Genomic DNA, 27,857 nt, shown 5'->3' on the forward strand with positions numbered 1-27,857 from the left:
CCAACCTCAAATAATTCCTTTCCTTGAGAAGTCCTGGTTGGCCTGATAAGACAAGGGCGGCCTCCAGAGACTTCTCTTAAAAAGATTCAGCTTGTCCATTTATGTTTCTGAAAAGCCCTTGCACATGTTAAAACTTTCTTTGTGCAAACATATGTCAAAGAATGTTTTCTTAGGCTTCAAGACTGTATTTTTTGGCCAGAGGGAAAGTATTGTCTATATGCTTTATAGTCTGATATCTGAGATGATCTTTGTGTGATCAATTGCTTGTTGGTTTAGTTCAGCCACATCTTCAATAGTGTCAACTCCAATTAAATTTGCAGCTCAACTCTGCCATTTCCCCTGGGCTCCCTGAGTTGTCCCGGGGACCCTGTATTCAGAGCTGGCAGTATGGTCAGTCCCTCCTTGGCAAGAGGTTTAAAGGTAACCCTGGAGTCGAGTGAGACTGGGGAGGGCCAAGAAGTGAAGGGGAGCATTTCCACTGTGACCCTGGTATTGGCTTCCAGAGAGTAGGAAACAGAAGATGGAGTTTTGAACAGAGACTGAAAACAAAAACCCTTCATGTTCTTCCTGCTTCTTTGAGACCAGTGTTAGTTTCAGACTGTTTTGTGCTGGAACCCTTGGGATTCAGAGACAAACTGCATGGCACATTCTGAGATTTTCCTCTCCTACCATGGAGACTCATTTACAAGTGCTTTCTTTGTTTTAAGAGCTTGGACATGTGAACCTTTTGGAGAAACCTTTAATTATTACATTTATTGATCAGGAAAATGGAGAGGCAGGTTCTGAAGCAATCATCCAAAGGCTTAAATGACTGATTTCTTTTTATAAAAACCGAAATTGTTTGGGCTGATATTCTAAGCAATGGCAGGAAGAGGTCACGGTGGCCTATTAGTCTTGCTGCATCCAGGCATCCAGTTTTGGCCTCTGATTGCTTGGTTGCTGTTTCAACAGACCTGTGTCACGGAGGCAGGGATGTTCAGGGCCTGGGAAACGGCAGGGGCCGTGAGGAACCAAATGACTTGCCCGGGAGGCGCAAACACTAGCAGACAAAATGAAGCACACGAATGTGGACCCTGGGACAATCCTTCTAGGGGCTGAGACCATTGGATGTTCCATCTTTCCTTGAGAACCTCGCAGGTGGGGTGTTTAGGGGTGAGGGGTGTGTGGAGAGCTGAGTAGGTACCACCAGGGCTTTTAGCGATTTTGCTGTTGGATTATTTAAAAGTCAAAACCTGGGTGTGAGGTAGTCAGAGAGAAAGCAGTTGATAATTGAAGAGAGACTGCACACATTAAAGCCAGGCAGGTGCAGCCAAACCACACACACGTCAGCCTGGTGTGCCAAAGAAGAGAGACCAGGAAAGAGTGAACAAACACCTTTAAATGATTGAAAATTGGCAACTTATTCCCCTGATTGGAGTTTTCCTTGAAAAAATCACTTTAGTCTCCACTCATTTTCAGAGTTGAGGTGGAGGTGACACGTGCACTGAGGTGATAGCACAGCAGGGCTGGCTTCAGCAGGTGGAGCCACATGACCTTTGATTTGTCTCCTCTTTGCTATGAAATCACCTGAAAACGGCGTCCTGCACCATGTGGATCTATTTTCACGGTGTTCGTTGCCTTGAGCCAAGCAGTTGAAATGAGCCATAGGAGCGGAAACACTCTGTTGCTTTGCTGTTTCTGTGCAGGAGTTTGTAATTGACACGCCATGTGAGAACGCCGAGAAGATGTACATCGGAAACGCCATGTATGGGAATTACGCAGCGGTCTTTGCCCAGCTCATCATAAATGGAAGATCTCAAGGTTTGTCCCCAACACAGACCACCAGAATAGTTCTCTTTACTGGTGCTATTTTCCAGTGGAAACCCACTGTGCAGGGCTCTTTTTATCTTATAGAAAAATTCAGTACTAACTTTATCTCCTAAATACACATGTTGATAAAATTTATTATTACATTTTGACATCACACACTATTATGTGCAGTGCATAGTTGTGGAACTGAATGAATTTGGGGATCAAAATAATTTTATGTACCAAGAAAGCTTCATCCTGTCTTTGGAAAGGACAGCTCACTAGGGATCTCTATGCTTCCTTAGGGCCACACTGTTTCATCGTTCCTGTCCGGGATGAAAATGGAAACTTGTATCCAGGAGTGACAGCTATTGATATGATGTACAAAGAAGGTGGGTCTCTAGGTGAGCCCTCTCCTGGGCTCATCCACACCTCTCACCTGCTCCCCACCCCACCCAGGGCGAGTCTGACCTAACTCACGCCACTGAGACGGCACAGCAGAGACGACTTCCCCCAGAGAAGACTCTGACTTTAAAGCCTCATTAAGAGTCTTTATGTGGACCTGTTAGAGGATGTGGCAGGATGCCATTTGTGAATGTGCGTTGGTCTCATTTTCTCCCAGCTTCTCAAATTTCCTAGTAATGCCGTAGTTTTGCCCTGAACGCTGTTCTGTGTTCTCTCTCCTTCTCAGACTTGTGGGCTCTTAGAGGGCAGCGTAGCCCTCTCCTCGGTGCCCCTTGGCCACCAGCCTGGGGTCTGCCCTCGTGAGGCCCTTCACGAGTGCCAAGGGTTGACTCAGTGCACTGGTTTGCTAGGGTTGCCATACCACTAACTAGGTGGCTTCAACAACAAAAAGTTATTGTCTCACAGTTCTGAAGGCTGGAAGTCCAAGATCAAGGTATCGGTAGGGTTGGCTCCTCCTGAGGGTGGTGAGGGAAGGATCTGCCCCAGGACTCTCTCTGTCGCTTGTCAATGGCCACCTTCACATTAACCTGGTGTTCTCCTTGCATACGTGTCTGTCTCACAATTTCCCTGTCTTACAAGGACACCGGTGATTTAGATTAGGGCCCAAGCTAAAGACCTCATTTTGACTTGATTACCTCTGTAAAGACTCTGTCTCCAAATAAGGTCACGTACACAGTTGTAGGGGTTAGGACTTCAACATATGAATTTTGGGGGGATGCAATTTAAGCCATAACACTCAGTGAGATTAGGCCATGCCTGTGGCCTCCAGTGGCCCTCCTTGGCCAAGGTCAAGCCAAGCCAAAGAAGGGAGCTGGGAGATAAGGAAAAAAAGGAGAGATGAAAGAGTGGGAAGAGAAGAGGGAGGGAGAAGCCAGTCATTTGGTGGAGGCGGGTGGTCTCATCCTGGTTACCGACCATTGCTGCGGCTGCAGGTGTGTCTGTAGGGACTTTAAATGCATCTCCCAGGGGTGACTGAGTTCCCGGCTGGGCCAGCCCCATGAAAGCGCCTCTCGTGTCAAGTGTTGCTGAGAGCAGAGGGGCAGGCTGAGCTCTGTGAAGTTGTGCCAGACATTGAAAACACTGGCAACGGCAGAAAGTCTGCTTTGGTGTCCTTGTGAGCTCCTAAATGCAAGTGTGTCCTTGTCAAGGGGGGATGTTCTAAAGAAAGACACTTACTAAAGATAGAATTTTTCCCCTCTAGATTAAATCTTCCTAAATGTTCCTGAACAAAGAGTAGACCCCAGACTCTGACAGGTGTCTTTAGGCAACGAGTCTGACATATTTCAGGACCCCCCCTCCCTGCCCCCACTGCCACCGTCCTTGTGGCCATTTTCCCTGGTCTTGTGGGCGTTTGCTCTCTCCAGCTCGCCCTGTGTGTTGAGCAGGGAGCACTGGGTGGGAGGAGAGACTTGGGCTCTGCATTCCTGGGGAGAGCAAGTCCACTTTCCTGCCTTCTGTCTTCAGCTTCCCATCCTTTCAGTTGCTTAGAACTCTTCCTTTCTTAGCCACAGTCACTGCCCTGGAGGTAGGGGTGCCCCCACCGGATCCCCGGAACACACAGGCTGCCCAGAAGGAAAAGCATGTTCTTCTCCATTCTTGTTAGGGAGGAATGGGCGAGGTGGGTGAAAAAACAGGCACAGGAAACACACAAACAACATCCCCACCCCTACCCCAAATAAAAAAGCATCTACAATTCTAGAAATAAAATAAAGGGCTTTGCATTTTAGTGGAGACAGGCCTGGGAAGTAGCAGGGACAATATTTCTGACACTGAATAGATTTCCCCCTTTCTGTTCTTTCCAGGTCTGCAAGGTGTGGATAATGGGATTTTAATATTTGACAAGGTTCGGATTCCGAGGGAGAACCTGTTGGATAAGTGAGTAGTTTCTCCTTCACTCAGGTCAATGGTGCAGATGATCTGTTTGCCGAGTTGATCTGGTTCTTGAGTCTCATTGGCTGCATGTCGGGTGGTCTTCCCCTAACCACCTCTGCAAGTTTATTGACAACCAGCTGGAAAGGTAGATAGGCAAACAGAAAAAATTTAAAATTATTCAGCATGGCTGTTGCCCAGACATAATGATTATTACACTTCCATGTACATCTCTCCTCCATGCTGACATGTCTAAAGAGAAAGATATGCTGGATTTTTACCAAATGAGATCCACTGATAGATCTTGTTTTTTTAATAACTTGTCATTTCCATTTAACATTATATGTCAAATGTTTTTATGCAACAATACACACATATGCATCATCATTTTTAATAGTACTATAATAGACAAATAAATGATTATATATAAAAGTAATATAATCAATCTCTTATATTACTGGGCATTTAGGTTTTCCCCTTTTTTTATTTTGCTGTTATACACAGATCAGTGCTAGTGCTGCCCTTGTGGGTGGCAGGAGCTAAGGCATCTTCCAGGTGTGTTCTGGGGTTCATGATGCTCTTTGCAGAAGCTAAGAAACACCCAGTTTCTTTAATTCTTTCAGCAGTGTTTCACTCTCCAGTAAAAATTCTGAGCCACAGTCGTATTTAAATTTGTGACAAAGCCAGCAGTCGGGGAGTACATAACCAGCTGTCTCCCTGCGGATTTCCCTTGAACGCCTTACTCCTTTTTATTGCCTTCAAGTTCTTGCCAGCAGATAAATGTGATAGTAGATGCCAAAAGTTTGAGAAAATCGTATGGGAAACAAACTTAAAATGGACCAAATTCTGTTTAACTTTTTCCTCCTGTGAATTGGTAGGAAATAAAATGGAAACATTAAAAACCTCTTTGCAGTTATCTTGGTGGGTGCTGAAGCCCCCTAGACTCCCTCAGAAGCCACCAGTGCTCATGACAGCAGATCTGAGGACCACTAGCCCTCCCCAGAGGTGTCTGCACATTTCCTGGTCGCTTGTCAGCATCGCTCCACTCTGGGAGATGGGGAAGAAGGAAGGAAAGCCACAGACAGGGAACTCCCTGTACTGCAATGCCTCAATGAGATCTTGGCCAGTGCTCTGGCAGATTCTGGACCATGTAGCTGAGCTGCATTCAGTGCACTAGAGACTGGAGAGTCAGAGTCAATGAGAAAGAAAAAATGATAGTGAGCTACATTGTTTGCAGAAGATATGAGGATATATACAGTCATCCTTTGAGAAGCAAGATTTGATTACATAATTCAAGCTGCCACCCCCAATACTACGGAATAATAGGAGCAACACAGGGGTTTGGAGATTTGTAGGAGGAGCCCCACTTTTGGGATGTTGGTTTATCACTTGATAAAGAGTGGGCCAGTAAATAGATGTACGGATTCAATACAATCCCTGTCAGAGTCCCAGCTGCCTCTCCTTTTGCAGAGATTGAGAAACTGGTCCTAGATTCATGTGGAATGGAAGAGACTCAGAATAGCTAAAACAATCTTGATAAAGAACGAAGTAGGAGGACTCACATGTGTGATTTGAAAACTTACTACAAAGCTACAGTAATCAAGATAGAGTGTTGTTTGTGTAAGGACAGGTATATGGAAAATGGAATAGAATGAAGAGTCTAGAAATAAGTCCTCACGTTTATGGTCAATAAATACTCTACTTGAGTGCCAAGACAATTCAATGGGGGAAGGAATAGTCTTGTCAACAGATGGTTCTGGAACAACTGGATATCCATATACAGAAGTGTGAAGTGGGACCTCTGCCTCACACCATATAGGAAATTAACTCGAAATGGATCACAGACCTAACTGTCAGAGCTAATACTATAAAACTCTGAGAAGAAAACATAGGTGTAAATTTTTGTGACCTCAGTTTAAGCAAGGATTTGTTAGATGTGGCACCAAAAGCACAACTAAAGAAAGAAAAAATAGATAAATTGGACTTCATCAAAATTAATAACCTTTGTGCCTCAAAGTATACTATGAAGAAAGTGAAAGGCAACCCACAGAGTGGGAGAAAATGTTTGTAAATCATACCTATCATAAGGGTGTAGGTTCCAGAATATAAAGAGAAATATTATAGCCCAAGAATAGAAAGACACATAGCCCAATTTAAAAATGAGCAAAAATCTAAATAGATATTTCTCTAAAGAAGATACACAATTAGGTAATAAGCACAGGAAAAGATGCTTAACCTCATTGGTATTGGGAAAAAACAAATCAACAGCACAATGTAATACCATTCTGCACCCACCAGGATGCTGTCATAAAGGAGGCAATAACAAGTGTTGCGGAGGATGTGGAGAAATTAGAACAGTCACACATTCCCTGGTGGGGCGCAAAACCGTGTCAGCAATGGGGAAAACAGTTTGGCAGTTCTTCAAAAGTCAACATATGACCCAGCAATTCTCCTCCTAGATATATATGAAAACACTGTCCACAAGAGAGTTAGAAACATATGTCTGCACAAAAACTTGTTCACAGATGTCCATAGCATAATTATTCATAATAGCAACCCAAATGTCCATCAACTAATGGAAAGGTAAATAAAATGTAGCATATCCCTACAATGGCATATTGCTCGGCCATCAAAAGGAATGAAGTACTGAGACATGCTATGACATAGATGAACCTGGAAAACATCATGCTAAGTGAAAGACGCCAGACACGAGACCATGTATTATATGATTGCACCTATGTGACTTGTCCAGAATAGGCAAATCCATAGAGATTGTGGATTATGGTTTCCAGGGGCTGGAGAGTGGGGGGAATGGGGCACGACTGGTAATGGTATGGGGTGATGGTTGTACAAGTTTGCAACTATACTAAAATCCATTGAATTATATACTATAAAGGGGTGAATTTTATTGTATGTGAATTATATCTCAGTTGTAAAAAGTGGGCCAGTGCCTTTCTCAGCATCTCCTGGGGAGGCACCTCCGCCCGCACCCTTGCTCTGCTTTCTGTCTCGTGCTGGAGGTTCCAGGACGGGGACATCTGTGTGCTTCCCTGTGTGTGCACGTGGGAGCTGCCCGACTTCATTTCTAGTGGTGCCATGTTCTGCTTTTTTGTTAACCCCCACCCCTCTTCCACAGGTTTGGTTCTGTGGCTCCAGACGGACAGTACCATTCACCTATTAAGAACAAGAGCGCAAGATTCAATGCGATGCTGGCAGCACTGACCCCTTCAAGATTAGCTCTGACTTTCCAAACTATGGGTGCCATGAAGGTAGGTGACTCTGATTTTAATTGACCTCACTGTTAATTCTCTGCATGAACTAGGGATGGGTCACAGTTCCAGGAGCTGAGCTTCTGAGCATTGGTCGGTGCATATGGCCAGGGTTACCGGGTAGGTGCTGGGAGTGCCAGGGGGCCATATGCAGGGGACATTTCTGCACCCTTAGGATGAGATCCCATCCGTCTGCATCCCCCATGTGCGTGTGAATCACGGTGCTGGAGGACGGGCGTGTGGTAACACAGCCACGAAAGATGGCTCAGGGAGAATGCGTTGTTCAGAGCAAACACATCTGCTGGAACAGAGCTGGCTCGTGTCACATTCTTTGGAAATGTTGATCCTCACATGGCTGTTCAGGGTGTGACACTGACCATTGCAGGTTGGGGTCCATGAGGCCAGACCTCCAGGGGACATTTCTGCCCTCTTTCCCCATCCTCCCCGTAGTGGTTTGGAAAGAGCCACCTGGAGAGCGAAGCTCTGGAAGGGCCTCCTTCTCCTCTCCAGGGCTCCCCTGTTTGTTCTCGGGGCCCTCTCTGAATGAGGGAAAAGCCTGCTTTGAGCTCCGCTGAGCCTGGTGAAGCTGGAAGAAAAATTAAGACTTCCTAGGAATATACGTTTGTGGCTTGAGTCCAGCTTTTCTATCAAGGAGGAATAAATTTCATTCACCTGACTCCAGGCCTGACATCAGCCCACAGTTGTCTGAATAGCAGGAAAATTGGTCTTTACTGGCTTCTACCGGGCCTGCCGCGCTTCCCAGGCAGCCTGCCCTGGCCCGAGCTTCCCCGTACGGTGCTCTTCCCGAGAGCGGGCACAGCTGTGACACTGTCCTCGTGTGCTCAGTCCTGAGCCCATGACCTCGTGCCTGCCCTGGGCCCCACCTGGTTCCTGTGCTTGTTTTGCGGTGGCTCTTTCAGCACAGTGAGGTGGGTGTTCGGTCCCACGTCAAGCTGGTCCCTTAGCCAAACCATCTGACCGATGAGGCCCCAGAGAGCCTTGTGGCGAAGCCCCTGGCATAGACAGCGTCAAAGTGCCGAGGAAAACTGGTTCTTCCAGTCTGTAGACTTTCAGCCACATTCAGGACCCCAGAAAGAGGCAAAAAGAGAAAAGCCTAGAATTGGAGCCTGGAATTGACTTATCAAGAAGATTGGATAAACGTGTGACCCAGGGTTATCTGCGGCTGTGACAGCAGTCTCTGCACAACGTCCCCTCCAATCACTGCAGCCTCCAAGCAGTTTTGACGAGGGGCCCTCTGAGGAGATTGCTGGGCCCGTCTAAAAAACGTGTGTGGGTAAGGGGCTGGGCGGGCTGCCGGGAGCCCTGTGCTCTTGCAGTTTGGGGGTGGGTGACGGTGCGTGAAGGGCGTCTACGCAGCCAGCAGCCCTGCACACTCACTGAGTCCGTGGTGGAGTTGTGCAGGGCAAGGCGTGGCGTGGTGCCAACAGGGCAGGGGTGAGGGCCTTCCAGGAGGGCCTTGGTTTTAAATATCATCAGATCTGGAGTGGTGTGGGGGTGGGGATTGGGAGAGGAGACAGCAGGTGATTTTTCAAAGGCTCCTGGTCTCCTTTCTGCTGAACGTTATCAAGGGCCAGCCCCTGCCGGCCCCAGAGGGTCTAGGGGTCCCCATTTGCATCAATTCCTTCTTGAGCATCTGCTGTGCATACTTTATTCCTGACAACATAGAGGCATGTTCTTCATGGTCTAGAATGTATTAACAGAAAAAAATTAAAAATGTATGAAAAACAGGCGTGATCACGATCATATGCTCTGAAGTCAGAAAACCCTGGGCTCAAGTCTCATTGCATATGTGAGCAGCACTGGGGCCATGGGCAGGTCAGTAGCCCCTTCTAAGCCTCAGTTTCTTCATCTGTAAAATGGGTCTTACGAAGGTGCTTAGGCCTGAGTGAAGGGATGGACATGCAGTGCTGGTACAGAGCAAATGAGCAGTAGCTTGGAGCTGTTACCGGAAGTGATGCTTGTTGTTACTGCTGCTGCTGTTGCTGCTGCTGGGAAGAGAGGCGTTGACTGTAGCGAAGGAATAATGTGCTTTCCCAGGAAACAAGTGCCTGGAATCGCGGCATCCAGGTAGCAAGGCACTCTGAAATGTTTTGCAGAGGTGCATAGTGTCCTTTGGATTCCTGGGTATCTGAAGCAAACCATGGTAACCTGGTTTGGCACCTGCCCTGCCCATCCGGACCTTGCCAGGCATTGGGGTTGCCAGGCAATGGGGAGACCCCACACAGGGGCTGGCGGGCGCTCAGACCTTACATGGTCCGGGCACCCTGCAGGACAGTGACCCCGGCCGCTGTGATCTCATTGCGAGCGTCTCTGGCGAGTATGATCTCACTGGCCCCCTTGGCAGCTCCTCCTCTGCTGTGGCTCAAACACATGACATATGTTTTCCCTGCTGAAACCTGAGACGGTCCAGCTCATTCTGCTCTCGCTGATGAGTGGAAAAACGGATCCCTTTCTCCTGCATGCATTCCTCATATATTAGAAAACTGTCACCGCGGCTCCCCATGGTGATACTCACTCAAGGCTGAGCATGCCCCGTCCTTTTAAACTTTGCCCAGATGTCTTATTTTTCATGGTTATCTTTCATTTCCTCAAGACTTTCAGATTTTCTCTTAAAGGCTTGCCATAATAGCCATCCTCTAATTTGTGTCCAAAATGCCAGGCCAAATTAAATGATTAGCAAGCACACAAGGAATAGGAAACAAAGCTGGGAGGTGGGGGGTTGAGAGAACTCTGCAGTCTGCGTAGGGAGGCTGGGAAGCCTTTTCAGAAGAAGAAAAGGGGGGTGTGTGAGAAATGTAAATGAGGTCTAGCACATCCTTTGGGGTTGATTTTGCAATACTTTAGCATAAGACAAGCTGATCTTTTAAATTAGGTGCTACACGGTAGCTGGGTCCCATCCCCAGAGTGCCTGATTGAGCAGCTCTGGGCTGGGCTGGAGAATCTACATTTCTAACCTGTTCCCAGGCGGTGCTGTTGCTGGTGGGGACTGCGCCCCGGGAGGCCCTGCACAGAACAGACGGGTACAGCTGCAAATACTCGGCACTGTCCCAGCCCCCTCTGTGGTCCCCAGGATTAAGGCCCAAGTTCTTTTCCTGTCTCCAGGGCTGTGCATGACCCCTCACCCGCCCCCTTGCCACTGTCAGCCCTCTGTCCCACTGGTGTCATTTCCTTCTCTCCCCTGAGCCACCGTGGCAGGGGGCGGGACTCGCAGCTGCTGCTGTGCTGCCCGGGTTGTCCCCTCAGTTTGCGTGGTTATTTTTCATGTACATTTCAGAGCTAGTACAACTGTCCTTTCTTTAGAAAGGCCACAGCCTGCGTGTGGTCCCTCTGTCACCTGTTCCCAAGGCACTGGACTCCCCCTTGCAGCATTTAAACAACGAATGCTAACAGGTGTTCTGTCTCTGCAGCCGGGGCCCTGCAGCCTCACTCACTGCTGCATGCTCAGCGTCCCACAGTGGGGGGCACGTAGTAGGCACACAGCAAACAGGAGCCAAAAGAGTGAATGAGGAATGAGCCAGGGTTCCCACCTGAAGCCCTGGGCATAGCTCCGGGCAGAGGGAAGTCCTCCATACATGCTGGTTCTTGTGCCCCCATTACCAATGCCCTTGGTGGGTTTCTGCATTGAGTGGGAAGGAGGATGTCGCTGCCTTTTGGCTCTAACTGTGAGTAGCCCCTCTGCCCAGAACCACGGGTCTCCTTTCTTGCTTTCTCTCTGTTTGCCTGTCCCAGGCTCTGGTGCTCATGTCCCATGCTGTGAGCCTACTCAGGGGCGAGGCCTGGCGGTCGGGGCAGGGGTGCACTCATGCTGTGCACCAGTGACCCACACGCAGGGCTTGTGCCGCGGGGCTGCGAGCCGAGAACACGTCAGGGCTCCTGGGCTGGCATCTCAGGTGGGTGGAGACACCTCTCAGCCAGCCCTGAGAGACCAGGTGGCCTTCTCCAAGTCATGCAAGGGTGCAGCACGGGAGGCGGGCAGCTTGTGCTGTCTCCAGGAGCGGAAGGGAGAACAGAGGGAAGAAACTGGTTTCTGGGGGGACTCTCAGAACTTACGATAGATGTGTGACTTTTCTGACAGTGCGCGTTGTTGGACGTCGGTAAAGAGTCTGAGAAAGCCATAAGAGGGTCTCTCCCACCTGCTGATGAGGGTTTGAAACGGGATATCTTGTCCTCAAATGACCTTTCTGTGACCTTCTGACTGTAAGGGCTTGTGGAGGATTAGAACAGCAAAGAGGAGGTTGAGGGCATCTGGGTCTCCTCCAGGGCCAGTGGGGGCTGGCCAATGGCCAGTGTGGCCTTCACACGGCTCGGGGGTGGTGGCCGTCCCGCGGCCTGCCGGTGTTGGTGAGCTCTGAGCACAGCAGGCTGCGTGCTCCTGTTGCCGTCCCCTTCGCCCAGGCTCTGACTCGGCCCCACAGATGTCCCCACCGTCAATGTCTTCACCCCGGCGTCTGGCTCCTGGTCATCTGGGCCTGTATTACTATGCCTATGTGCTTTAGTCACAGGCTGGCGCTGGTCAGCTGGCATCAGGGTGGGACATTCTGCCTGTCGTGATGGCCACAACCAGCTGCCAGGACACTTCCTCCTGAGTGGAAGGTTACTCAGCCCCCTCAAATTAATCCTCTCAATTTTTGTGGCCAGTGCTGTAAAACTGTCTGGTTTTTGTCTGTTTTGTTCTTGCTAGAAGTTCACCTGCTTTTATTTTTTTCTGGAATCACTTTATGTTCATCTGTTCTTGTCACTTGGATTGATCTCATTTTTATCATCACTAACAGAACATTTAGTGGGCAGGGATAGTGTCTTTGTATTCAGTCTCAGTGCAGGACCTAGTAGAGCCCTACATGTCATGGAAGTCTTTTTATTCTTCCACCCCTCCTTCCATCAATCCTCCTATATTCCCATCTATTTATTCACTTACCCATCCACTCACCTGTCCATTCACCTGTCCACCCATATACTCATATACCCACCTATCCATTCACCTGTCTGCCCATCCACCTGTCTACCAACTCACTCATTCGCCCCCCATCAACCATCCACCCACCCATTATCCATCATCCACCCATCCATCATCCCACTACAAATGTGTACCCATCCCACCACAAAGACTGTAAACACAAAAGTGATCAGTTCATGTACGATTTAGTATTAGTTAATGGGGAGCTATGGAATATTTTGTAGAAAAGCAGTCACCTACCTCATGGACACTGCATTTTAGAAAAACTCCCCAGGCAGGAGAGTATAAGGAGAGAACAGAGGCATACACCGTCCTCCAGAGCCTGCCCCTCTTCCAGCAGTAAAGGGCCGAATAATGAGCATCTCTGTAAGGTCTTGCATTCCGCAGGGCGCGGTGTGGGGACTGAACTGCTTGGGGCTGGGAGCAATGGGAACCCTCTGATGACAAGCACAGTGAGGCCACTGCCTCCTTGTCCAGTGTGGCGTGGTGGAGGGTGGCGTGAGGGGAGGCCGTGGGTTCTCTATAGTCACGTCCTGAAAATGTGTGGTACTCACAAGTGTGTGTTTCATTGAAGTTGATGAGGCAAAGTCCACCGACACTTATTCTATTGACACTTTGTAACGTGGCCCATCGTCGTCGTCTGTTCACAGGGAGAGCAGTGTCGGAGAGTTGAAAGCGGAGCTCATTCACGTCTGTTGTATGTCTTTACACACGTGCTGCGTGTACTCTGAGGAAGCAGGGTCATGTTGCTCATCTCGTTCTGCTCGGGCTGACACTATTCTTTCTTTTGCCTCCACACACACACACACACACACACACATGCAGACACGGGGAGCAGAGAATCAGGACCTGCTTGGTTGCTGGGGACGTCCTGTGGGATGAAGGCTTGAGCCAGGATGATCTCATCTGTGAAATACACACTTCCAGTTTCCTGGTGTGGACACTTCCTGGGCTTGCCCACCAGAGGGCGGCAAATACCAACAATGACGTGCAGATTCTGTTTACGTTTATTTACTTTTTTTTTATTATTTCAGAATATTACAAGGGTACAAATGTTTGGGTTACATGAATGCTTTTGTACAGTTTGAGTCAAAGTTATAAGTGTGTCCATCACCCATTTACTTTTGTTATGTAAGAAGTGGCCAGGTTTTTGCTATTGTCATCAGTCTATTTAACTCCGTATCAGCTGTGAGTGTTGATTTTTTAAAAGTGTCAATACAAGAACAGCGGGCAACAGCTGAGTCATTGGCTGGCTCGGTACCAAGATTGTAAATACGATGCAGAGTTATTTTGATGACTCTTCAGGATATAATTTGACTCATGAATGTCTTAAAAAAACATGTTTGCAGCATTTGGGGTGGGTATAAACTAGTTAAATAATTTTTTTGCAGTGTTTCTGTAGCAGCTTACATTTCAACAACTGAGATTCAAACATTTGTCTTCTAAAAGATACGTCTACTGCCCCTCTTCCCGAAAACCAGAGAGCTTGAGATAAGTAGCACATGATGTGTGTATTTGAAGTGGATATTTGAAAGAATTTCCATTTTGAAATTACTTCAATTCTGTGAACACGTGTTGACTGCCTTTGTCTTAGCATTGTGGGCAGTGCTGAGAGGTGACAGAGATAACCTGGAAGGTGTGTGTCCCCCCCTAGGGACTCCCGGTGTATCCAGGGAACTGAAATACTCCAGCGCTGTGAGGGAGCCTCCGGGGGTTACAGTAGCAGGAGGGGAGAGGGGGTGGTGGGCGTTGAGAATAACATGTCATAAAGAGAGAGTTGTGGGATTTTCATGGTTGGAAGGGGGGACCTCAGAGATCAGAGTCCAATGCATATCTTTTATAGAAATATTTGTAAATGAGGCCTCTATGTCTGTGGCCCAAACACCCAGGAGCTGGCACCCAGCCCTTCCCCTTCAAGTCGAGTATGTGGGTCATACTCACAGATGGACAGCCGGCAGCTCGCAGTGGGGTGAGTTTTTCTTTGCTGTAGGAGAAGAAAGTCCTTGGGCATCCCTCCCCAGTTGATGTGGCCTGAGAACGTTAGATGTTTGTGACTGTGGCAGCATTTCAAGGAGCAGAGCCCATATAACTAAGTCATCAGAGGCCACACAGGCCTTGTGGAAACCCCGGGCTCCTCAAACCCTGGCTGTGGCCGCGGCAGCTTGAGCTAGAAAGAGGCGCTGCTGCAAGTGTAGACTGCTTCCTAGTGCGCCGGCGCGGTCCTGCGTGGGAGGGGCGTGCCTTCCTGGGCCCCGGCCGCCTGCTCACCTAGGACAGGTGCCCGGATGCAGCTGGGAGGACCTATCCCGCTCCATGGAAGTCCTGCTGGCCGCCTGGGGGGAGCATGGTCTTGCCACCCAGCGGGTCAGATATGGATGATCGATGACCGGCCTGCTGCCCTTAGGAGTTTTTCCACCTGAAACTCGATCTTCCATGTAGCACAGGTGTTCGTCCAGGTCCCTGTTCCTCCCCCCGCCCCCCCGCCCCGTGTCATTACTCCTTTCCTTTGCCCCATCTTTTAGTAGATTCCCATAGAGAAAGGCAATAGTAGCTCAAGCCACAAACAGTGACTGACTTGAATTGAGTGCTTCTTGTTAAGGGACCGTTTTTGAGCATTTCACACATAATCACTCATTAATCATCACAGCAGCTCTGTGAGACGAGTGCTGTGATTCTCATTTTCCAGATGAGAAAACGGAGATATAGAAAGATGTAACAGTTTGTCCAGAGTTTTCTGAGCCTCGTAGTCCGGCAGTCCGGGGTCCAACCGTTACCCTGCACTGGGGTGGGTTTTGTAGTGCTCAGGCGAGCGGGAGGTTCTTTGAGGGTCTGGCAGAAGCCCTGCTCTCTGGTGTTCCTGGACCACTTTGGTGCACGGTTGTATTTGCTTTGGTTAACCGAACCAAACCAAAGATTAAAAAAATTTGTTGTCCACATTTAAAAATGTGGAGATTCCACCCAGACTGGGATTTGGCAGATGCCAAATGGTTAGTGGCTGGGCCAGAATCCAGGCCTCCCTCCCCACTGTGACCTGGGACTTGATTTAATTTTCAGTGGCACTGCCGGCTCTGTCTGAGAGCCGCGTGTCACTGTCGTTCTGAGCATCTATGTGCTGGGAGCAGGAGCGGGGAGGGGCGGCAAGTCGGTCCCGCCTTTGCACTGATGTCCTTTTATGGGAAAAAAGACTGTTTATAATGAATATTTATTGAGTGTGTCCAGTGGAATTTTTCTTTTTTTTTTGAGCTCCGTCCAACAAAATGATTTCGAATACCTCCGCCTACTACAATGACATTTAATAAGCCAAAAAAAAAAAAAAAAAGTTCGCACTTCCTTAGATCAATTTTAAAAAGTGAACTGGGCCATTTAAATTTGCCTCCACAAAGCCCTTATAGGGAAATGTTGGTTACTGGAATATTTGTGTTTTATCAACTTTAGACATTTTTACGTCTTTGTGATGAAAGATGAGAGTTTAGTTCATGTATACAACACCCCACCCACGGCCCCCCTTTCAATTTTTTTCCTTCACAATTTTTGATTTTTACAGTATTATTTTTAATTTTCCTAAGGATTACCAGGTTACCTATAAATGCTCTTTAACCTCCATTCCTATCCTTACAACTAAATTTCTTAACTCCTTTCCATCCACTCCCCACTTCTAATCAGCCAAGTACTTTTATATTGTCAAGGCTGACAACAGTTTTTTTACATTTTCTTCTGTAAACATCACTTGGCTTCTGGACTTTAAATTACATTATTAAGGCCGAGGCTGAGAAGTATTGTTTACTGTAGAACCATATGTCAAAATACCTTTACAATTTGAACAATATTTCTAGATCAAGTTCAAATGGAATCACTTTTTTATATTATTCAAAATCATGTCATGTTTTTGTTTGCTTGATATTCATTAATAATTGTACTTTATTTTTAAAGGTTTTTGGTTTCTCCTGGAGTTTCCAAATACCTTTCTTTTTTCTTGTTGAGAGAAGACACTATGCCTTCATCACCATACTAGTGATATCTTCCAGCTTCTTGATCATTTCATCTGTCGTGTGGAAGATGTTCCACTATTCTCCTGGAAGATCTCGTGAAGCCCACTGATTTCTTATTTTAATTTTGATCACTTGTTTCTAAGCCTGATGCATGGCAGTCACCATCTAAGTGTTTTTCTTTTCAGTAGATTTCTGGGAGTAGTTCAGCTTTCTCTTAGATCCCCTTACCTTTTCGGTTGATTTTTTTCTGGTTTTGTTGCCGTATCAGACAAGCACTCCCGAGATATGGAGAGCCTGCAGGGGAAGGTTCACCTGCAGGAGCAGGGCTGACCTAGCAGCCAGCTGGAGGACGGAGGGCACAGAGGCAGTTGGGACGGTGACAATGGTCCGAGTAGGACACAATACGAGGTGTGTGTGGAGGGCTGGGGGAAAGAATATGACGCATATGCAGGGGCCAGAATGGAGAGGACCCGGGGCTGAATTGGACGTGAGGGAACAAAGACGACAGCAGGCCTGTCTTCAGTAGCTGTATGACTTGAACTCATCTAGGGAGTTAAGAAGGGTGATACCTCCTCTGCTCCCAGAGATATGTCCTTAAATAGGCAACTGGCCTTTCTCCACCCTATACTCACTCCACGCATGACTGTGGAGTGACTTACCTCATTGGGGAGTTTGAGAGCAAGACCTGAGCTTTTGTCATCTTGCTGTCCCCTTCCCCCCTTCCTCAGGGAGCAGGTGTCGAGGGTTGGCCCCAGGGAAGGCTCCTTACATGAGCATTTCTCCCTGTCCAGCACCTCCAGGGCTTTGTGGGCAAGTGTGTCTAAGGCTGGACACTTATTAGCAAGACCTTCTGCTAACAGGTCCTCAGCGATGTCCTCCAGACTGGCTTGCATGGGTAAGAAAGGTCTTATTTTGGCCTCTATCTTTTGCTCCTTGCTTTATTTCTCCATTTGTACAAGGATCAGGTGGGGTGTCTTGAAAAACTCAATAGAAAGAGGGGATATTGTTCATATATAAAAGGTATGTGCTGCCATGTCCCCTATGAAAAGCACAGTCTGCAGCTCCTGTGAAACTATGTGGCTTTCTTCGATTATCACATGGTTTGGGGTGGGGGAGTCCTGCCAGTGCTGTAGGGAATTCCCTCTGGGTCAGGCTTGACCTGAGTTTGGAGAGGCCATGGCTGCAGCAGGAGGAGGTAAACTGAGGAGCAGGCACTCAGTGGGGTGCCAGAGGCTTCTGTGGACCTATATTTGTTTGCTACGCAGCAGACTTAGGGGTAAGAAGGTCTTGCCTGGGGTGCCCAACTGCCAAGGCCAGGCATTGGGAACATCAACTTCAAGAGGACAAGACCTGTGTCTTCTTGGTCACCACTGTCCCCTCTGGACTTAGAACAGGGCCTGGTACTTAATAAGCACTCAGCGAATAGGTGGATGGGTAGATGGGTGGATGAGTGGATGGATGGGTGGATGGGTGGATGGATGGGTGGATGGGTGGATGGATGGGTGGATGGGTGGATGGATGGGTGGATGGGTGGATGGATGGGTGGATGGATGGGTGGATGGATGGGTGCGTGGATGGATGAGTAGATGCGGGGGTGGTTGGATGAATGAATAGATAGGTGGGTAGATGGATGAATGGATGGATGGATGGGTGGATGGGTGGTGGATAGAGAGATGGAAGAATGAATATAGTAATGAAGACAAGGTGTCTTTGGTGGAGAATAAATCAGTTCAGATCACAGCTCTGTTGAGAAGGGGTATGGGTCATTTGGAGGCATTTTAAATGTATAAAGTACCCTGGAATCCTGAACTGAGTCTTAAAAAAAAAAAAAGCAATCATTTTCCATTTCTTATGTGTACATCAAGACCTTTGTTTTATAACTCTGGGACTTGCCCACCCCAGGGTATTTTCAGTCCAGGCAGGTATGTAGATGGGTAGAGACCATCTTGTGTTTGTTTCCTGCAGTGCTCACTTGCTCCTTGGCTCACCCTTGCAGATTGCTCATGGGAGAGTCCCCTGGGTCTGATGACATTGTCGATGTGACTGGTGTGCTATTCTGGGCAGATGATGCACAGGTCTGGGGATGGTCTCCCATTCTCTAAAGACAGCTGTGTAATAGGATTAAAGCTTCAGAGAGCAGCCCTGGCCCAAACTGCAGAGGAACGTGGTTAAGGAAAATTCTATCTGGGTGAAAGAAATTGATCTCATACTCTAGCAACACAGACCCAGCTGCAGCTCCTCAAACAGGCCACCCCATCACCTCTGGGCTATGCACAGGCTGGCCCCTCTGCTCGTGACTCTCCCTGTCCTCCTCTCTTACTCACCAGTTGTGCCTAGGCATGGATGTTTCTTCCCCAGGAAACCTCCCTGCCCTTCCTGCACAGAGCTCTCGTAGTGCCTTGCTTCTAAACCCTCTTCCCACTTCTCCATTAGCTACTAGGGGGCAGGGACTTCACACTGCATGAGGCACGTAGGAGCCCTCAGGAGATATCTGTGACTGAATGCAGCCCTGTGCCCAGCCCATCACAAGCATCTTTGTTCAGACAAGGTCCAGGAGGAGGGAAGGGAGCCTCAGGTGCTGATGTGTCCCGTGGGCCAGGCTCTTGGCACTCTGTGTGTGTGTTCTCAGTCCATGCTAACAGGAGCCCCCAGGACCCCTGTTTCCCAGCAGAGAAGACGGAGGCTCCGTGAGGTCAGGCAGCTTGGCAGAGCAAACGCCTCACTTGGGACAGTGCCGTGTTGTGCCCATCCCTGTCCCCACAGAACGCTCTTGTCAAAGACCCTGCATTTTGAGGCTGTGCTGGAGAAGGGGTGATGGACATGTCAGGGCCTCAAGGTGCAGCATCTTAGATTTCTGAAAACTTCCATGCTTCTTGTGTGGGTAGCTGTGCTTCCTGTGATCTATGGGCCGACCTGTCCCATAAGACATCTGGAAGATTCCATCCCATCTCCAGGGTCGTGGGTGAGCCTGATGTTTGCTCCCAGGCTGTGCGTGTTGGCTCCAGAGTGAGCCTGTTGGGTCGTATTCTCTTCATTAACTTTCATCTGGCAAGAATGTTGGAGTGAATCGACTAAAAATATTTGCATATCTCATTTCTTTGTCTAATTAGTGTTGTGAGAACGATGTCCCAGTTTTCATGCTTGAATAAATAACTCGTGGCGAAAGGTGCGAAGGGCCGGCGCGCTGTGGCACTCTCCCGTTCTCACGTTTGCTGTCTCCTCCGAGCTCTGTTTCAACCCACACCCGGCTTTTCTTTACAAAGGACTGATCTTGTCAGCGAAGATCCCTTTTATTGCCACCAGGTACCTCCTCAGTTCAGAGGGCACCTCCGTCAGTGCTGAAGCGTAATTCTGAGCACCAGATCACTGGGGGTGCTTACTATAAAAGTATACTCTGTGCCTATACTCTGTTTTTGAAGTGGAATTAAAAGAAAGGGGGTGTTGCTTAAGTATGGCCTTTCCTCTGACTTGACCCCACCTTCACCTATGACCTTACAGATCCCCTGGTTTATTCACTACAGCGGGACTTAAGGCGTAACAGTGTTGTAAGCTTTGGAGAATGGGACGCAGATAGAAGTCCCTTCCCTTAAGGGGTTTTTGGTCCTATCGTAAAAGTGGCGTGGACCTGATTGATTCTGCGCCGATGCCGGTGCCCTGGGAGCACACGGAAGCTCGTGACCAGCCGGGGCTGACGCGGCTGCAATGCTGACGTTAGAGCTCAGCCTGCCTGGCCTGCGGGGCAGGACTGGGAACACGGGCTGCATTATGGGAAGTGCAGGTGAGGTCAGGCAGCTTGGTGGGGTGGACACCTCACGCAGGGCGGCGCCGTGTTGTGCCCACCCCTGTGTCCCCACAGAACTCTTGTCAAAGAGGCTTCATTTTGAGGCTGTGCAGGAGGAGGGGTGCTGGACATGTCAGCGCCTCAAAGTGAAGCATCTTAGATTTCTGAAAACTTGCATGCTTCTTGTGTGGGTAGCTGTGTTTCCTGTGATCTGTGGGTTGACCTCTCCCATAAAACATCTGGAGGATTCGATCCTGTCTCCTGGGTCGTGGGTGAACTTGATGTTTGCTCCCAGGGATATCCCAGGTCAGGTAGTCAGCGAGAAGAACACTGCAGAGGATAGTTCCACTCAGTGCCTGGAATACTGTTTCTTTCTGGGCTTCATTTTTAAAGAGTGACCTGAACAAATGGAACCTGTCTGGAGATGATCCTCAGGAAGTAAAGGGATCTGACATGATGCCGTGCTTGGAACTGCTACAGCATCTGGGGGTGTTTAGCTGGGAAAAAGAAGATCTTGGGGAGGAGAGGAGGACAGCAGCTTTCCAATAGGCTGGGGTGGCTGGAGGCCCCTGGGAAGGTGGCTTGGACCAGATGATGAAGGGACTCTGTTGCCTTGCTAAGGATTCTGCAGTGTGTCCTGTTGGCAGTGCGTGGCTACGGGTGTTTCTAAGGAGGGAAGCAATGAGGTCTCCCATGATGCAGGAACTCCTTAGTTAGACATGAAGAACACAGAGGAGAATGGGTTTAGGCAGGGACAGGTGTCACACAGGAGGCTGGAGCCTCTGGGAGGCACTGGCTGAGCTAGGTGTGTAGTGGACATTGTGCAGGAAGAGGGAGTTCTGAGAGACTCTGGGAAAAGCCTCCACTTTAAGGATGAGCCAAAGAGGATGACGGGGAATGCAAGAGATGGATCAGAGGGGTGAGAGGAAAACCAGAAGATCATAGCTTCATGGAAGCCAAAAGGAGAGAATTCCAGGAAGGAACACCTGGTCCATAATCCTGGGGTAATTGTCCCCGTTTGTTGAAGGATGCTCATTTATTGAGTGCCAGACATAATGCTGAGTGGTCTACATACATCATTTCCTTTAATTTTTGCAGGAGTTCCACAAGGGAGGCAGTGTCATTGATATTCTATAGAGAACGGGCTAAGGATGAGAGTGTTGGCATCTTGGGGACAGTGGAAGACAGAAAGTGGGCTTTGGTGTGAGGCAGGACAGCTTCCCTGGCTCTACCTCTGCCCTTCTTGGTCCACTGTGTGAACTTATACAAATCACTTGGCCTCTCTAAGCCCCAGTTCCTCTTCTCTAAACTGAATACAACGTCCCCGTCTCCTGAGGATGTTGACAGGATTCTGTGAGCCACGGTAACATCTTAGGTGAAGCCCTTCCCGCTGTGCCTGCCACTTGGGAGTCCCTTCACAGACTTCAGCATGGTCTTGGTTATTTCCCGACGTCCCCAAGCTGGTAAGAGGCAGCCTGAGATTTGAACCCGGATCTGCGTGAGACCATAGCCTGTGCCTGTGCCTTCAGTAGGGGAGGTAATGTGGGACCGGAGTTGGATGCTGTGGGTTTGGGAGTGGTGTTTTAGAGGGAGGAGTGGCAAAACCATGTCTGAGCCCAGACAGGAGAGGGAGAGATTGATGCTGCCAGGGAGTGGAAGTGACCAAAGGGAAGGTCCCAGGGGGACAGAGAACGTGACATCAAACATAGGTGGGGGGATGGCCCTGAAAACAAAGCAGGTAATTCTTCCTCAGAGACAGGAGGGACAGAAAGCCTGAAGAGAGAAGATAAAGGAATTTTCAAGCTGGTCAAGAGAGTTGAGGATGTTCCAGCAGATGAGCCCTGTCCTCCATGGAAGGCAGAGGTGGGGTCAAGGTCTGGGGAGAGGGAGCAAGGGTGGGGTGGAAACTTAGGAAGAGAAGGCTCAGTCTCCACAGCCACTGAGGGTGCCAGTGTGGGGAGGAGGGAGGCAGGAGGGAGAGGGCTCGTGGAGACCCTTGCATGTGCCTTGGTCTCACTTACATTTGTGGCAGTGCCAGGCAGTGCAAAGATGTGGTTTGTACCTGGAGATAGAGGTAGGAAAATGGGATGGTTGGATTGGCCCAAAATTCTAATTCGCAAGTTGGATCACAGAAGGACAGGGTGTGGCAGTGAGGTGACAGCTGCTGGGAAGGCTTTATGGCAAGAATGGTTGTCATACCTTGTAAACTGGATTCTACCCAAACTGTGACCTTTCTTACTTGCTGGCACTACAAGATGCTCCAGGTTCATCTTGTATTTTCCCTGCTCCAGCCCTGGGATCAATCATTTCCCTAGTTCCTTTTTTGAAAAAAAAAAAAAAAAGGTTTGAGAAACAAAGATTTGAATACTAGGTGTTTCCTTTGCTGCTGGGATGTTACTTGTAGACATTCCCACTTGATAGAGCAAGGAAGTATATGTGTGTGTACTAACCTGTGTGTATATACATATCTATAAATATGTATTCATTTGTATCTATATTAAGGTAAACATGAGTTCACATTGATGTCTCAGCTGTGGTTCATTACCACTTAGATCATTCTAGACTTCTCTCCTTTCTTATCTGTAACCTGCTCCAATAGTGAGAAACCTGGCTCCAACCATCTATTTACTTCATTGTCCGGTTCCAGCATACATGGATGCCAGTTTCAGAATTGTTAACTCATACCCATGGGAAACAACTTCATCACCTGGAGTACAGTGCTATGTACAGTTCACTTTGCCTTTAGTCTTACAGCCTACATTCAGCTCCAAAGTTACTTCGTTTAGCACCCTTATTTCCTACCTCCCTTCAGTGAGGTTGTTTCATACGTTTGTAATACAGTTAGGCTTTTTGTCACAGTCTGCATTACATTCTGGGAGTCCCTCAACTTTTACATGTTTTTTTTTTTTTTAATTGCATACAGTTTTCATTCTTTGTGCTATAAAATTCTGTGGGTTTTGACAAATGCGTAGTTTCATGACTCCCCCATTGAAGTATCATACAGAATAGTTTCATCACCCCTAAATAATCCCCTATGCTTCCCCTATTCAATCCTGCTTTCTCCCCAAACCTTTGGCAATCACTGCTCTATTTACCATTTCTATAGTTTTGCCTTTTCAAGAATGTCATGTAAATAGAATCATACAGTAAGTAGCCTTTTCAGACTGGCTTCTTTCAATTAGCAATATGCATGAAAGATTCACCTGTGTTTTTGCATAGCTTGATAGCTCATTCTTTTTTTGATCACTGCATAGTAGTCTACTGTATAGTGTGCTACAGTTTGTCTGTCCAGTCAACCATTAAAGGATATCTTGGTTGGTTCTAGTCTATTGTGATTATGAGCAAAGCTGCTAGAAACATTTGTGTGTGGGTTTTTTATAGACATAAGTTTTCAAATCATTTGGGTAAATACCTAGGAGTGCTATTGATGGATTATATGATAATACCATGTTTAGCTTAACTGCCAAACTGTCTCTCAGAATGGCCGTATCATTTTGTATTTATACCAAAAATTAATGAGAGAGTAAGACTGTTGTGGATCCTTGCTGGTTACTGGTATTACCAGTGTTCTGATTTTAACATTCTATTAGTCGTAGGTGGGAGTGGTATCTCATTGTTGTTTTAGTTTGCATTTCTCTCATGACAAATAATGTTGAGCATCTTTCCATATGCTTATTTGCTCTCTGTATATTTTCTTTGGTGAGTGTCTGTTCAGATCTTTTTGCCTATTTTAAATTGAGTTGTTTGTTTTCTTATTGTTGAGTTGTAAGAATTCTTTGTATATTTTGGATATCCTTTATCTGATACGTGTTTTGCTAAGATTTTCTCTTAACAGCACCTTTCACATAGTAGAAGTTTTTAATTTTAATAAAGTCCAATATATTTATTTATTTTATCTTTCATGGTTTGTGCTTTTGGTGGCATATCTAAAAACTCATCACAAACCAAAGGTCATGTAGATTTTCTCCTATAATTTCTTGTAATAGTTTTATAGTTTCACATTTTACATTTAAGTTTCTGACCTATTCTAAGTTAATTTTGTTTAATGTATAAGGTCTGTGTCTAGGTTCTTCTCCTTTTTTTTTTTTTGTATGTGGATGTCCAGCGATTCTAACACCATTTGTTAGAAAGACTATCCTGCCTTGGTTGAATTGCTTTTGTGCCTTTGTCAAAACTCAGTTGACTATATTTGTGTGGGGCTATTTCTGGGTTCTCTATTCTGTTCCATTGACCTATGTGTCTATTCTGTCTCTAATACCATGTTGTCTTGATTACTGTAGTCTTGAAATAATCTAATGTGATCTTTCAACTGTGTTCTTCTTCAATATTATTCTGGCTATTCTAGGTCTTTTGCCTTTTTATATAAATTTTAAAATAAGTTTGTTAATATCTATAAGATAACTTGGGGAAACTCAACTGGGGTTGTGTTAGCATCCCAAGAAGTGACATCTTAACAACATTGAGTCTTCTTACAGTGGTCCCCAACCTTTTTGGCACCAGGGACTGTTTTCATGGAAGACAATTTTTTCACAGACCAGGGAGGTGGGGGAATGGTTTTGGGATGATTCAAGTGCATTACATGTATTGTGCACTTTATTTCTATTATTATTACATTGTGATATGTAATGAAATAATTATGCAACTTACCACAGGTTGAGGACCCCTGTTCTAAAACATGAATACAGAATATATCTTCAGTTATTTATATTGTTTTTGATGTTTATTTTTAAAATCTTTTTTTCTCTCCTTTTTGGATAATTTATATTAATCTATCTTCAAGCTCACTGCATTTTTCCTTCATCATCTCCATTTTGCTATTATTAAGGCTATCCAGTGAACTTTTATTTTCAGATATTATATTTTTCCATTCTAAAATTTTTCTTTGTTTCTTGTTTTTATCTTCCATTTCTCTGCTGAGATTCTCTATCTTTTTATTAATTAGAGCATATTTTCCTTGACCTCATGGAGTACGGTAACAATATGTGCTTTAAAGCCCTTGTCTGATAATTCTAACATCTGGATCATTTTAGGGTAGGCATTTATTGTCTTTTCTTTGGGGAATATGTCACATTTTCTTGGTTCTTTGTAAATGAGTAACTTTGGATTATGTCCTGGGCATTGTGATTACTATGTTTTGGAGACTCTGAGTTTTGTTGCATTCTTCTGAAGAAAGTTGATGGTTTGTTTTAGCAGAGAATTAACCCATACTCAAGCCTGACCTTGAGCTTTGTCTTATCTTCTGTGGGTCTAAGTCTCAGTTCAGCTCTCTAAGCCTTTGCTGTGCTGCTTTGAGTGCAGTGCATGCTACTTTAGTGGTCAGCCTCAGACTCACCCAGATTCATACACAGAATTAGGGGACCCACTTCTACTCTTTCCTCTCTGGGATTTCTCCTCACACTCTGGTGACCATAGTTACTTTTGCTTATTTTCCTGGTTCCTCCAACCAGAAAGCCACCCATACTGTACTAGTCTTCAACCATGGCTTGCTTTCAGGACAAAAGCCAGGGAAAACAAAACAAAAACAACAAAAACCCAAGAAATTCACTCTGTGTCAGCTGCTACTTCAAATTTTGACTGCCCTCTACAATCTGTCTGCTTATTTCTACTCTTTACAATCTTAAGTAGACTTTTCTTTTCTCCTGTATTTTGCCAGAGCTTATAGTTTTTATCCATGGGAGGGTCAGTCTGGAGGGGCTCATACTGCCATACCAGCAGTGAACTTCTGCCTACTATTTTCACTGAACCCTATTTCTTGGGGATCTTTCCATATTAGTATATAGACAATATCCTCAATCTTTTTAATAGCATGTAATAATCTACTCTAACCCCCTCCTGGTGAACTTTTATGCTTTTTCCAAAGTTTTTCTTTTAGAGACAGGCTGCATCAATTGCACCTCATACAATGCTTTGAGGCCTTAGTGGATAACAGTCTTGGGCCCCAGCTACAGTGGAGGCTTTTCTTGGAATCCTGAAAAATATTCATTTCCTTGGGAGTGGCATGATTTTTGCCTCCCTCTGGTTGACTGAAAGCCTGGGCCATGTTCTGAGCATATGCAACAGCAGTAAGGTATGGAGGAGAGGAGGGATGATGAGGGGTGCCCAGTATTCAGAAGTCTTAGTAATTGCTCCAGAGCTCTCAGCTGAGAGGAACTAGGCAAGCCTGGTGCAAAAGAACAGAGACAGCCTCAGCACCCACCTCAAAGCTGGGTGATTTTATTAATATCCTGTTACCAAATTGGTTATTTATTAGCAAAGAATGAAAGGCATCTTTGGATAAAAATATAGCATATTAAGGGAAAGGTTTCTCTTTTTGACTTTCTCTTCTCCAATTCCTTTTATTCAAAGGCCAAGATTAACTTTTCGGAAGCATCACTGAGTGCCCCTTTCTTGTTCATGCGCCTTTAGAATCTCCTGATTGCCTCCAGGGTCAAGTTCCCAATGAGTATTGTACTCAAGGCCCTCAAGATGCCAATCCCAGATAACCCCAGGTAGTCAATCACCTTCTAGCTGTGTGACCTCAGGCAAGATACCATATTCTCCATCTCCCCATCCACACAATGGGAATAGCCATGATTTCTTCTCCGAGCTGATAGGTTTAGATGGAGTGATGTTTCTGCAGCACTTGGCATAATATTCTACATGCAGAAAGTGCCCAGTGGATACCACCCATAGGTATGTTATTGCCCAGACTTCAGATTCCAATCTGCATCATGTATTTCAGATGCATTAAATGGTCAGTTTCCACACAGAGAGAAACAACTCCTACAACTTTGTTGCTGTTGACCATTGAACCATAGCAATGCAGTGACCACATTGATGTTAGAAACATGTCAGATTAAAGCATGAAGATATCTAGGCATTATTCTGACATTTGGGGATGTTTTTTGCTCTTTTCTCTTTTGACTTTCTTTTTTCCTTTTTTAAAAACAGCAATTAGGGTCTTTAGTGTACCATTCATCTGTAATTTCTTTTTAGGTTGTTGGAAAGCATTTCCCACAGTCAGGTTCTCTGTGTGGATGTGGCTCTGGAAGCCAAGCAGTCTTGGCTGCCATGTGGCAGCACGAGAACACAGAGGCGTCTGGGACAGCAGTTCTGTTGCCCTGAGTCCAAGGGGCAAATACAGACTTCGTGTGACTTAATGTGCACAGACAACTACATAACCACATTAGAGAAGATAAATGAAAGAAATACAAAACCCCTAATTTTAACCAACGTTCTCTGAGCTCCTGCTGTGGTTCTGGCACTGGACTAGACGTGGGATAGAAGGTGAATGCACACCTTCCAAGAGTTTGCGGGGTGGCGGGAAGAGATCTGTACACAGGTATCAGCACCTGCAAATGCCATGCAGAAGTAGCCAGAAGAGGGACTGATGAAAGTCAGGGTGGGGCACGGCAGCCTCCCCCCGTTGTGATGTCAACGGGTTTCTAGGATGAATAGGAGCCTGAAAGGTGAATGAAGGGAGAAGGGCATTGCAGGTGGACAAGACAGGATGTGGAAAGGAGTGGAACAGTGTGCTGCCTTTGGGGACCTGGGGGTGAGGTGGTGTGCCGGATAGGAGTGGCAGGGGTGTGGGGAAGTGAGGTGGCCCTAGAGTCTTGGCTTCATTATGTGGCCACAGAGAGTTCAGAAGGGTTTTCAGTGGGATCCAGTGAGATGAGCTCTGAGTTGTCAGCTGGAGGAAGGCAGCCCCTTAAGAAGCCCTTGTTGAACTTCCTGTGTGG

The 27,857-nt window shown here is 46.8% G+C and overlaps 1 protein-coding gene across 1 annotated transcript in view; it reads left to right on the forward strand.

Annotated features, from left to right (window-relative positions):
* The first annotated feature begins 1,768 nt into the window (after nt 1–1,768).
* Nucleotides 1,769–27,857, forward strand: part of ACOXL (acyl-CoA oxidase like) — a 251,723-nt gene continuing 225,634 nt past the window's right edge. The window contains 5 exon segments of the mRNA XM_069494822.1: nt 1,769–1,800; nt 2,094–2,133; nt 2,136–2,180; nt 4,056–4,128; nt 7,259–7,391. Coding sequence (XP_069350923.1) covers nt 1,786–1,800; nt 2,094–2,133; nt 2,136–2,180; nt 4,056–4,128; nt 7,259–7,391 — 306 coding nt within the window. The 5' untranslated portion in view covers nt 1,769–1,785.

This window comes from Eulemur rufifrons, chromosome 19, assembly GCF_041146395.1.
Source record: "Eulemur rufifrons isolate Redbay chromosome 19, OSU_ERuf_1, whole genome shotgun sequence".
NCBI lineage: Eukaryota > Metazoa > Chordata > Mammalia > Primates > Lemuridae > Eulemur > Eulemur rufifrons.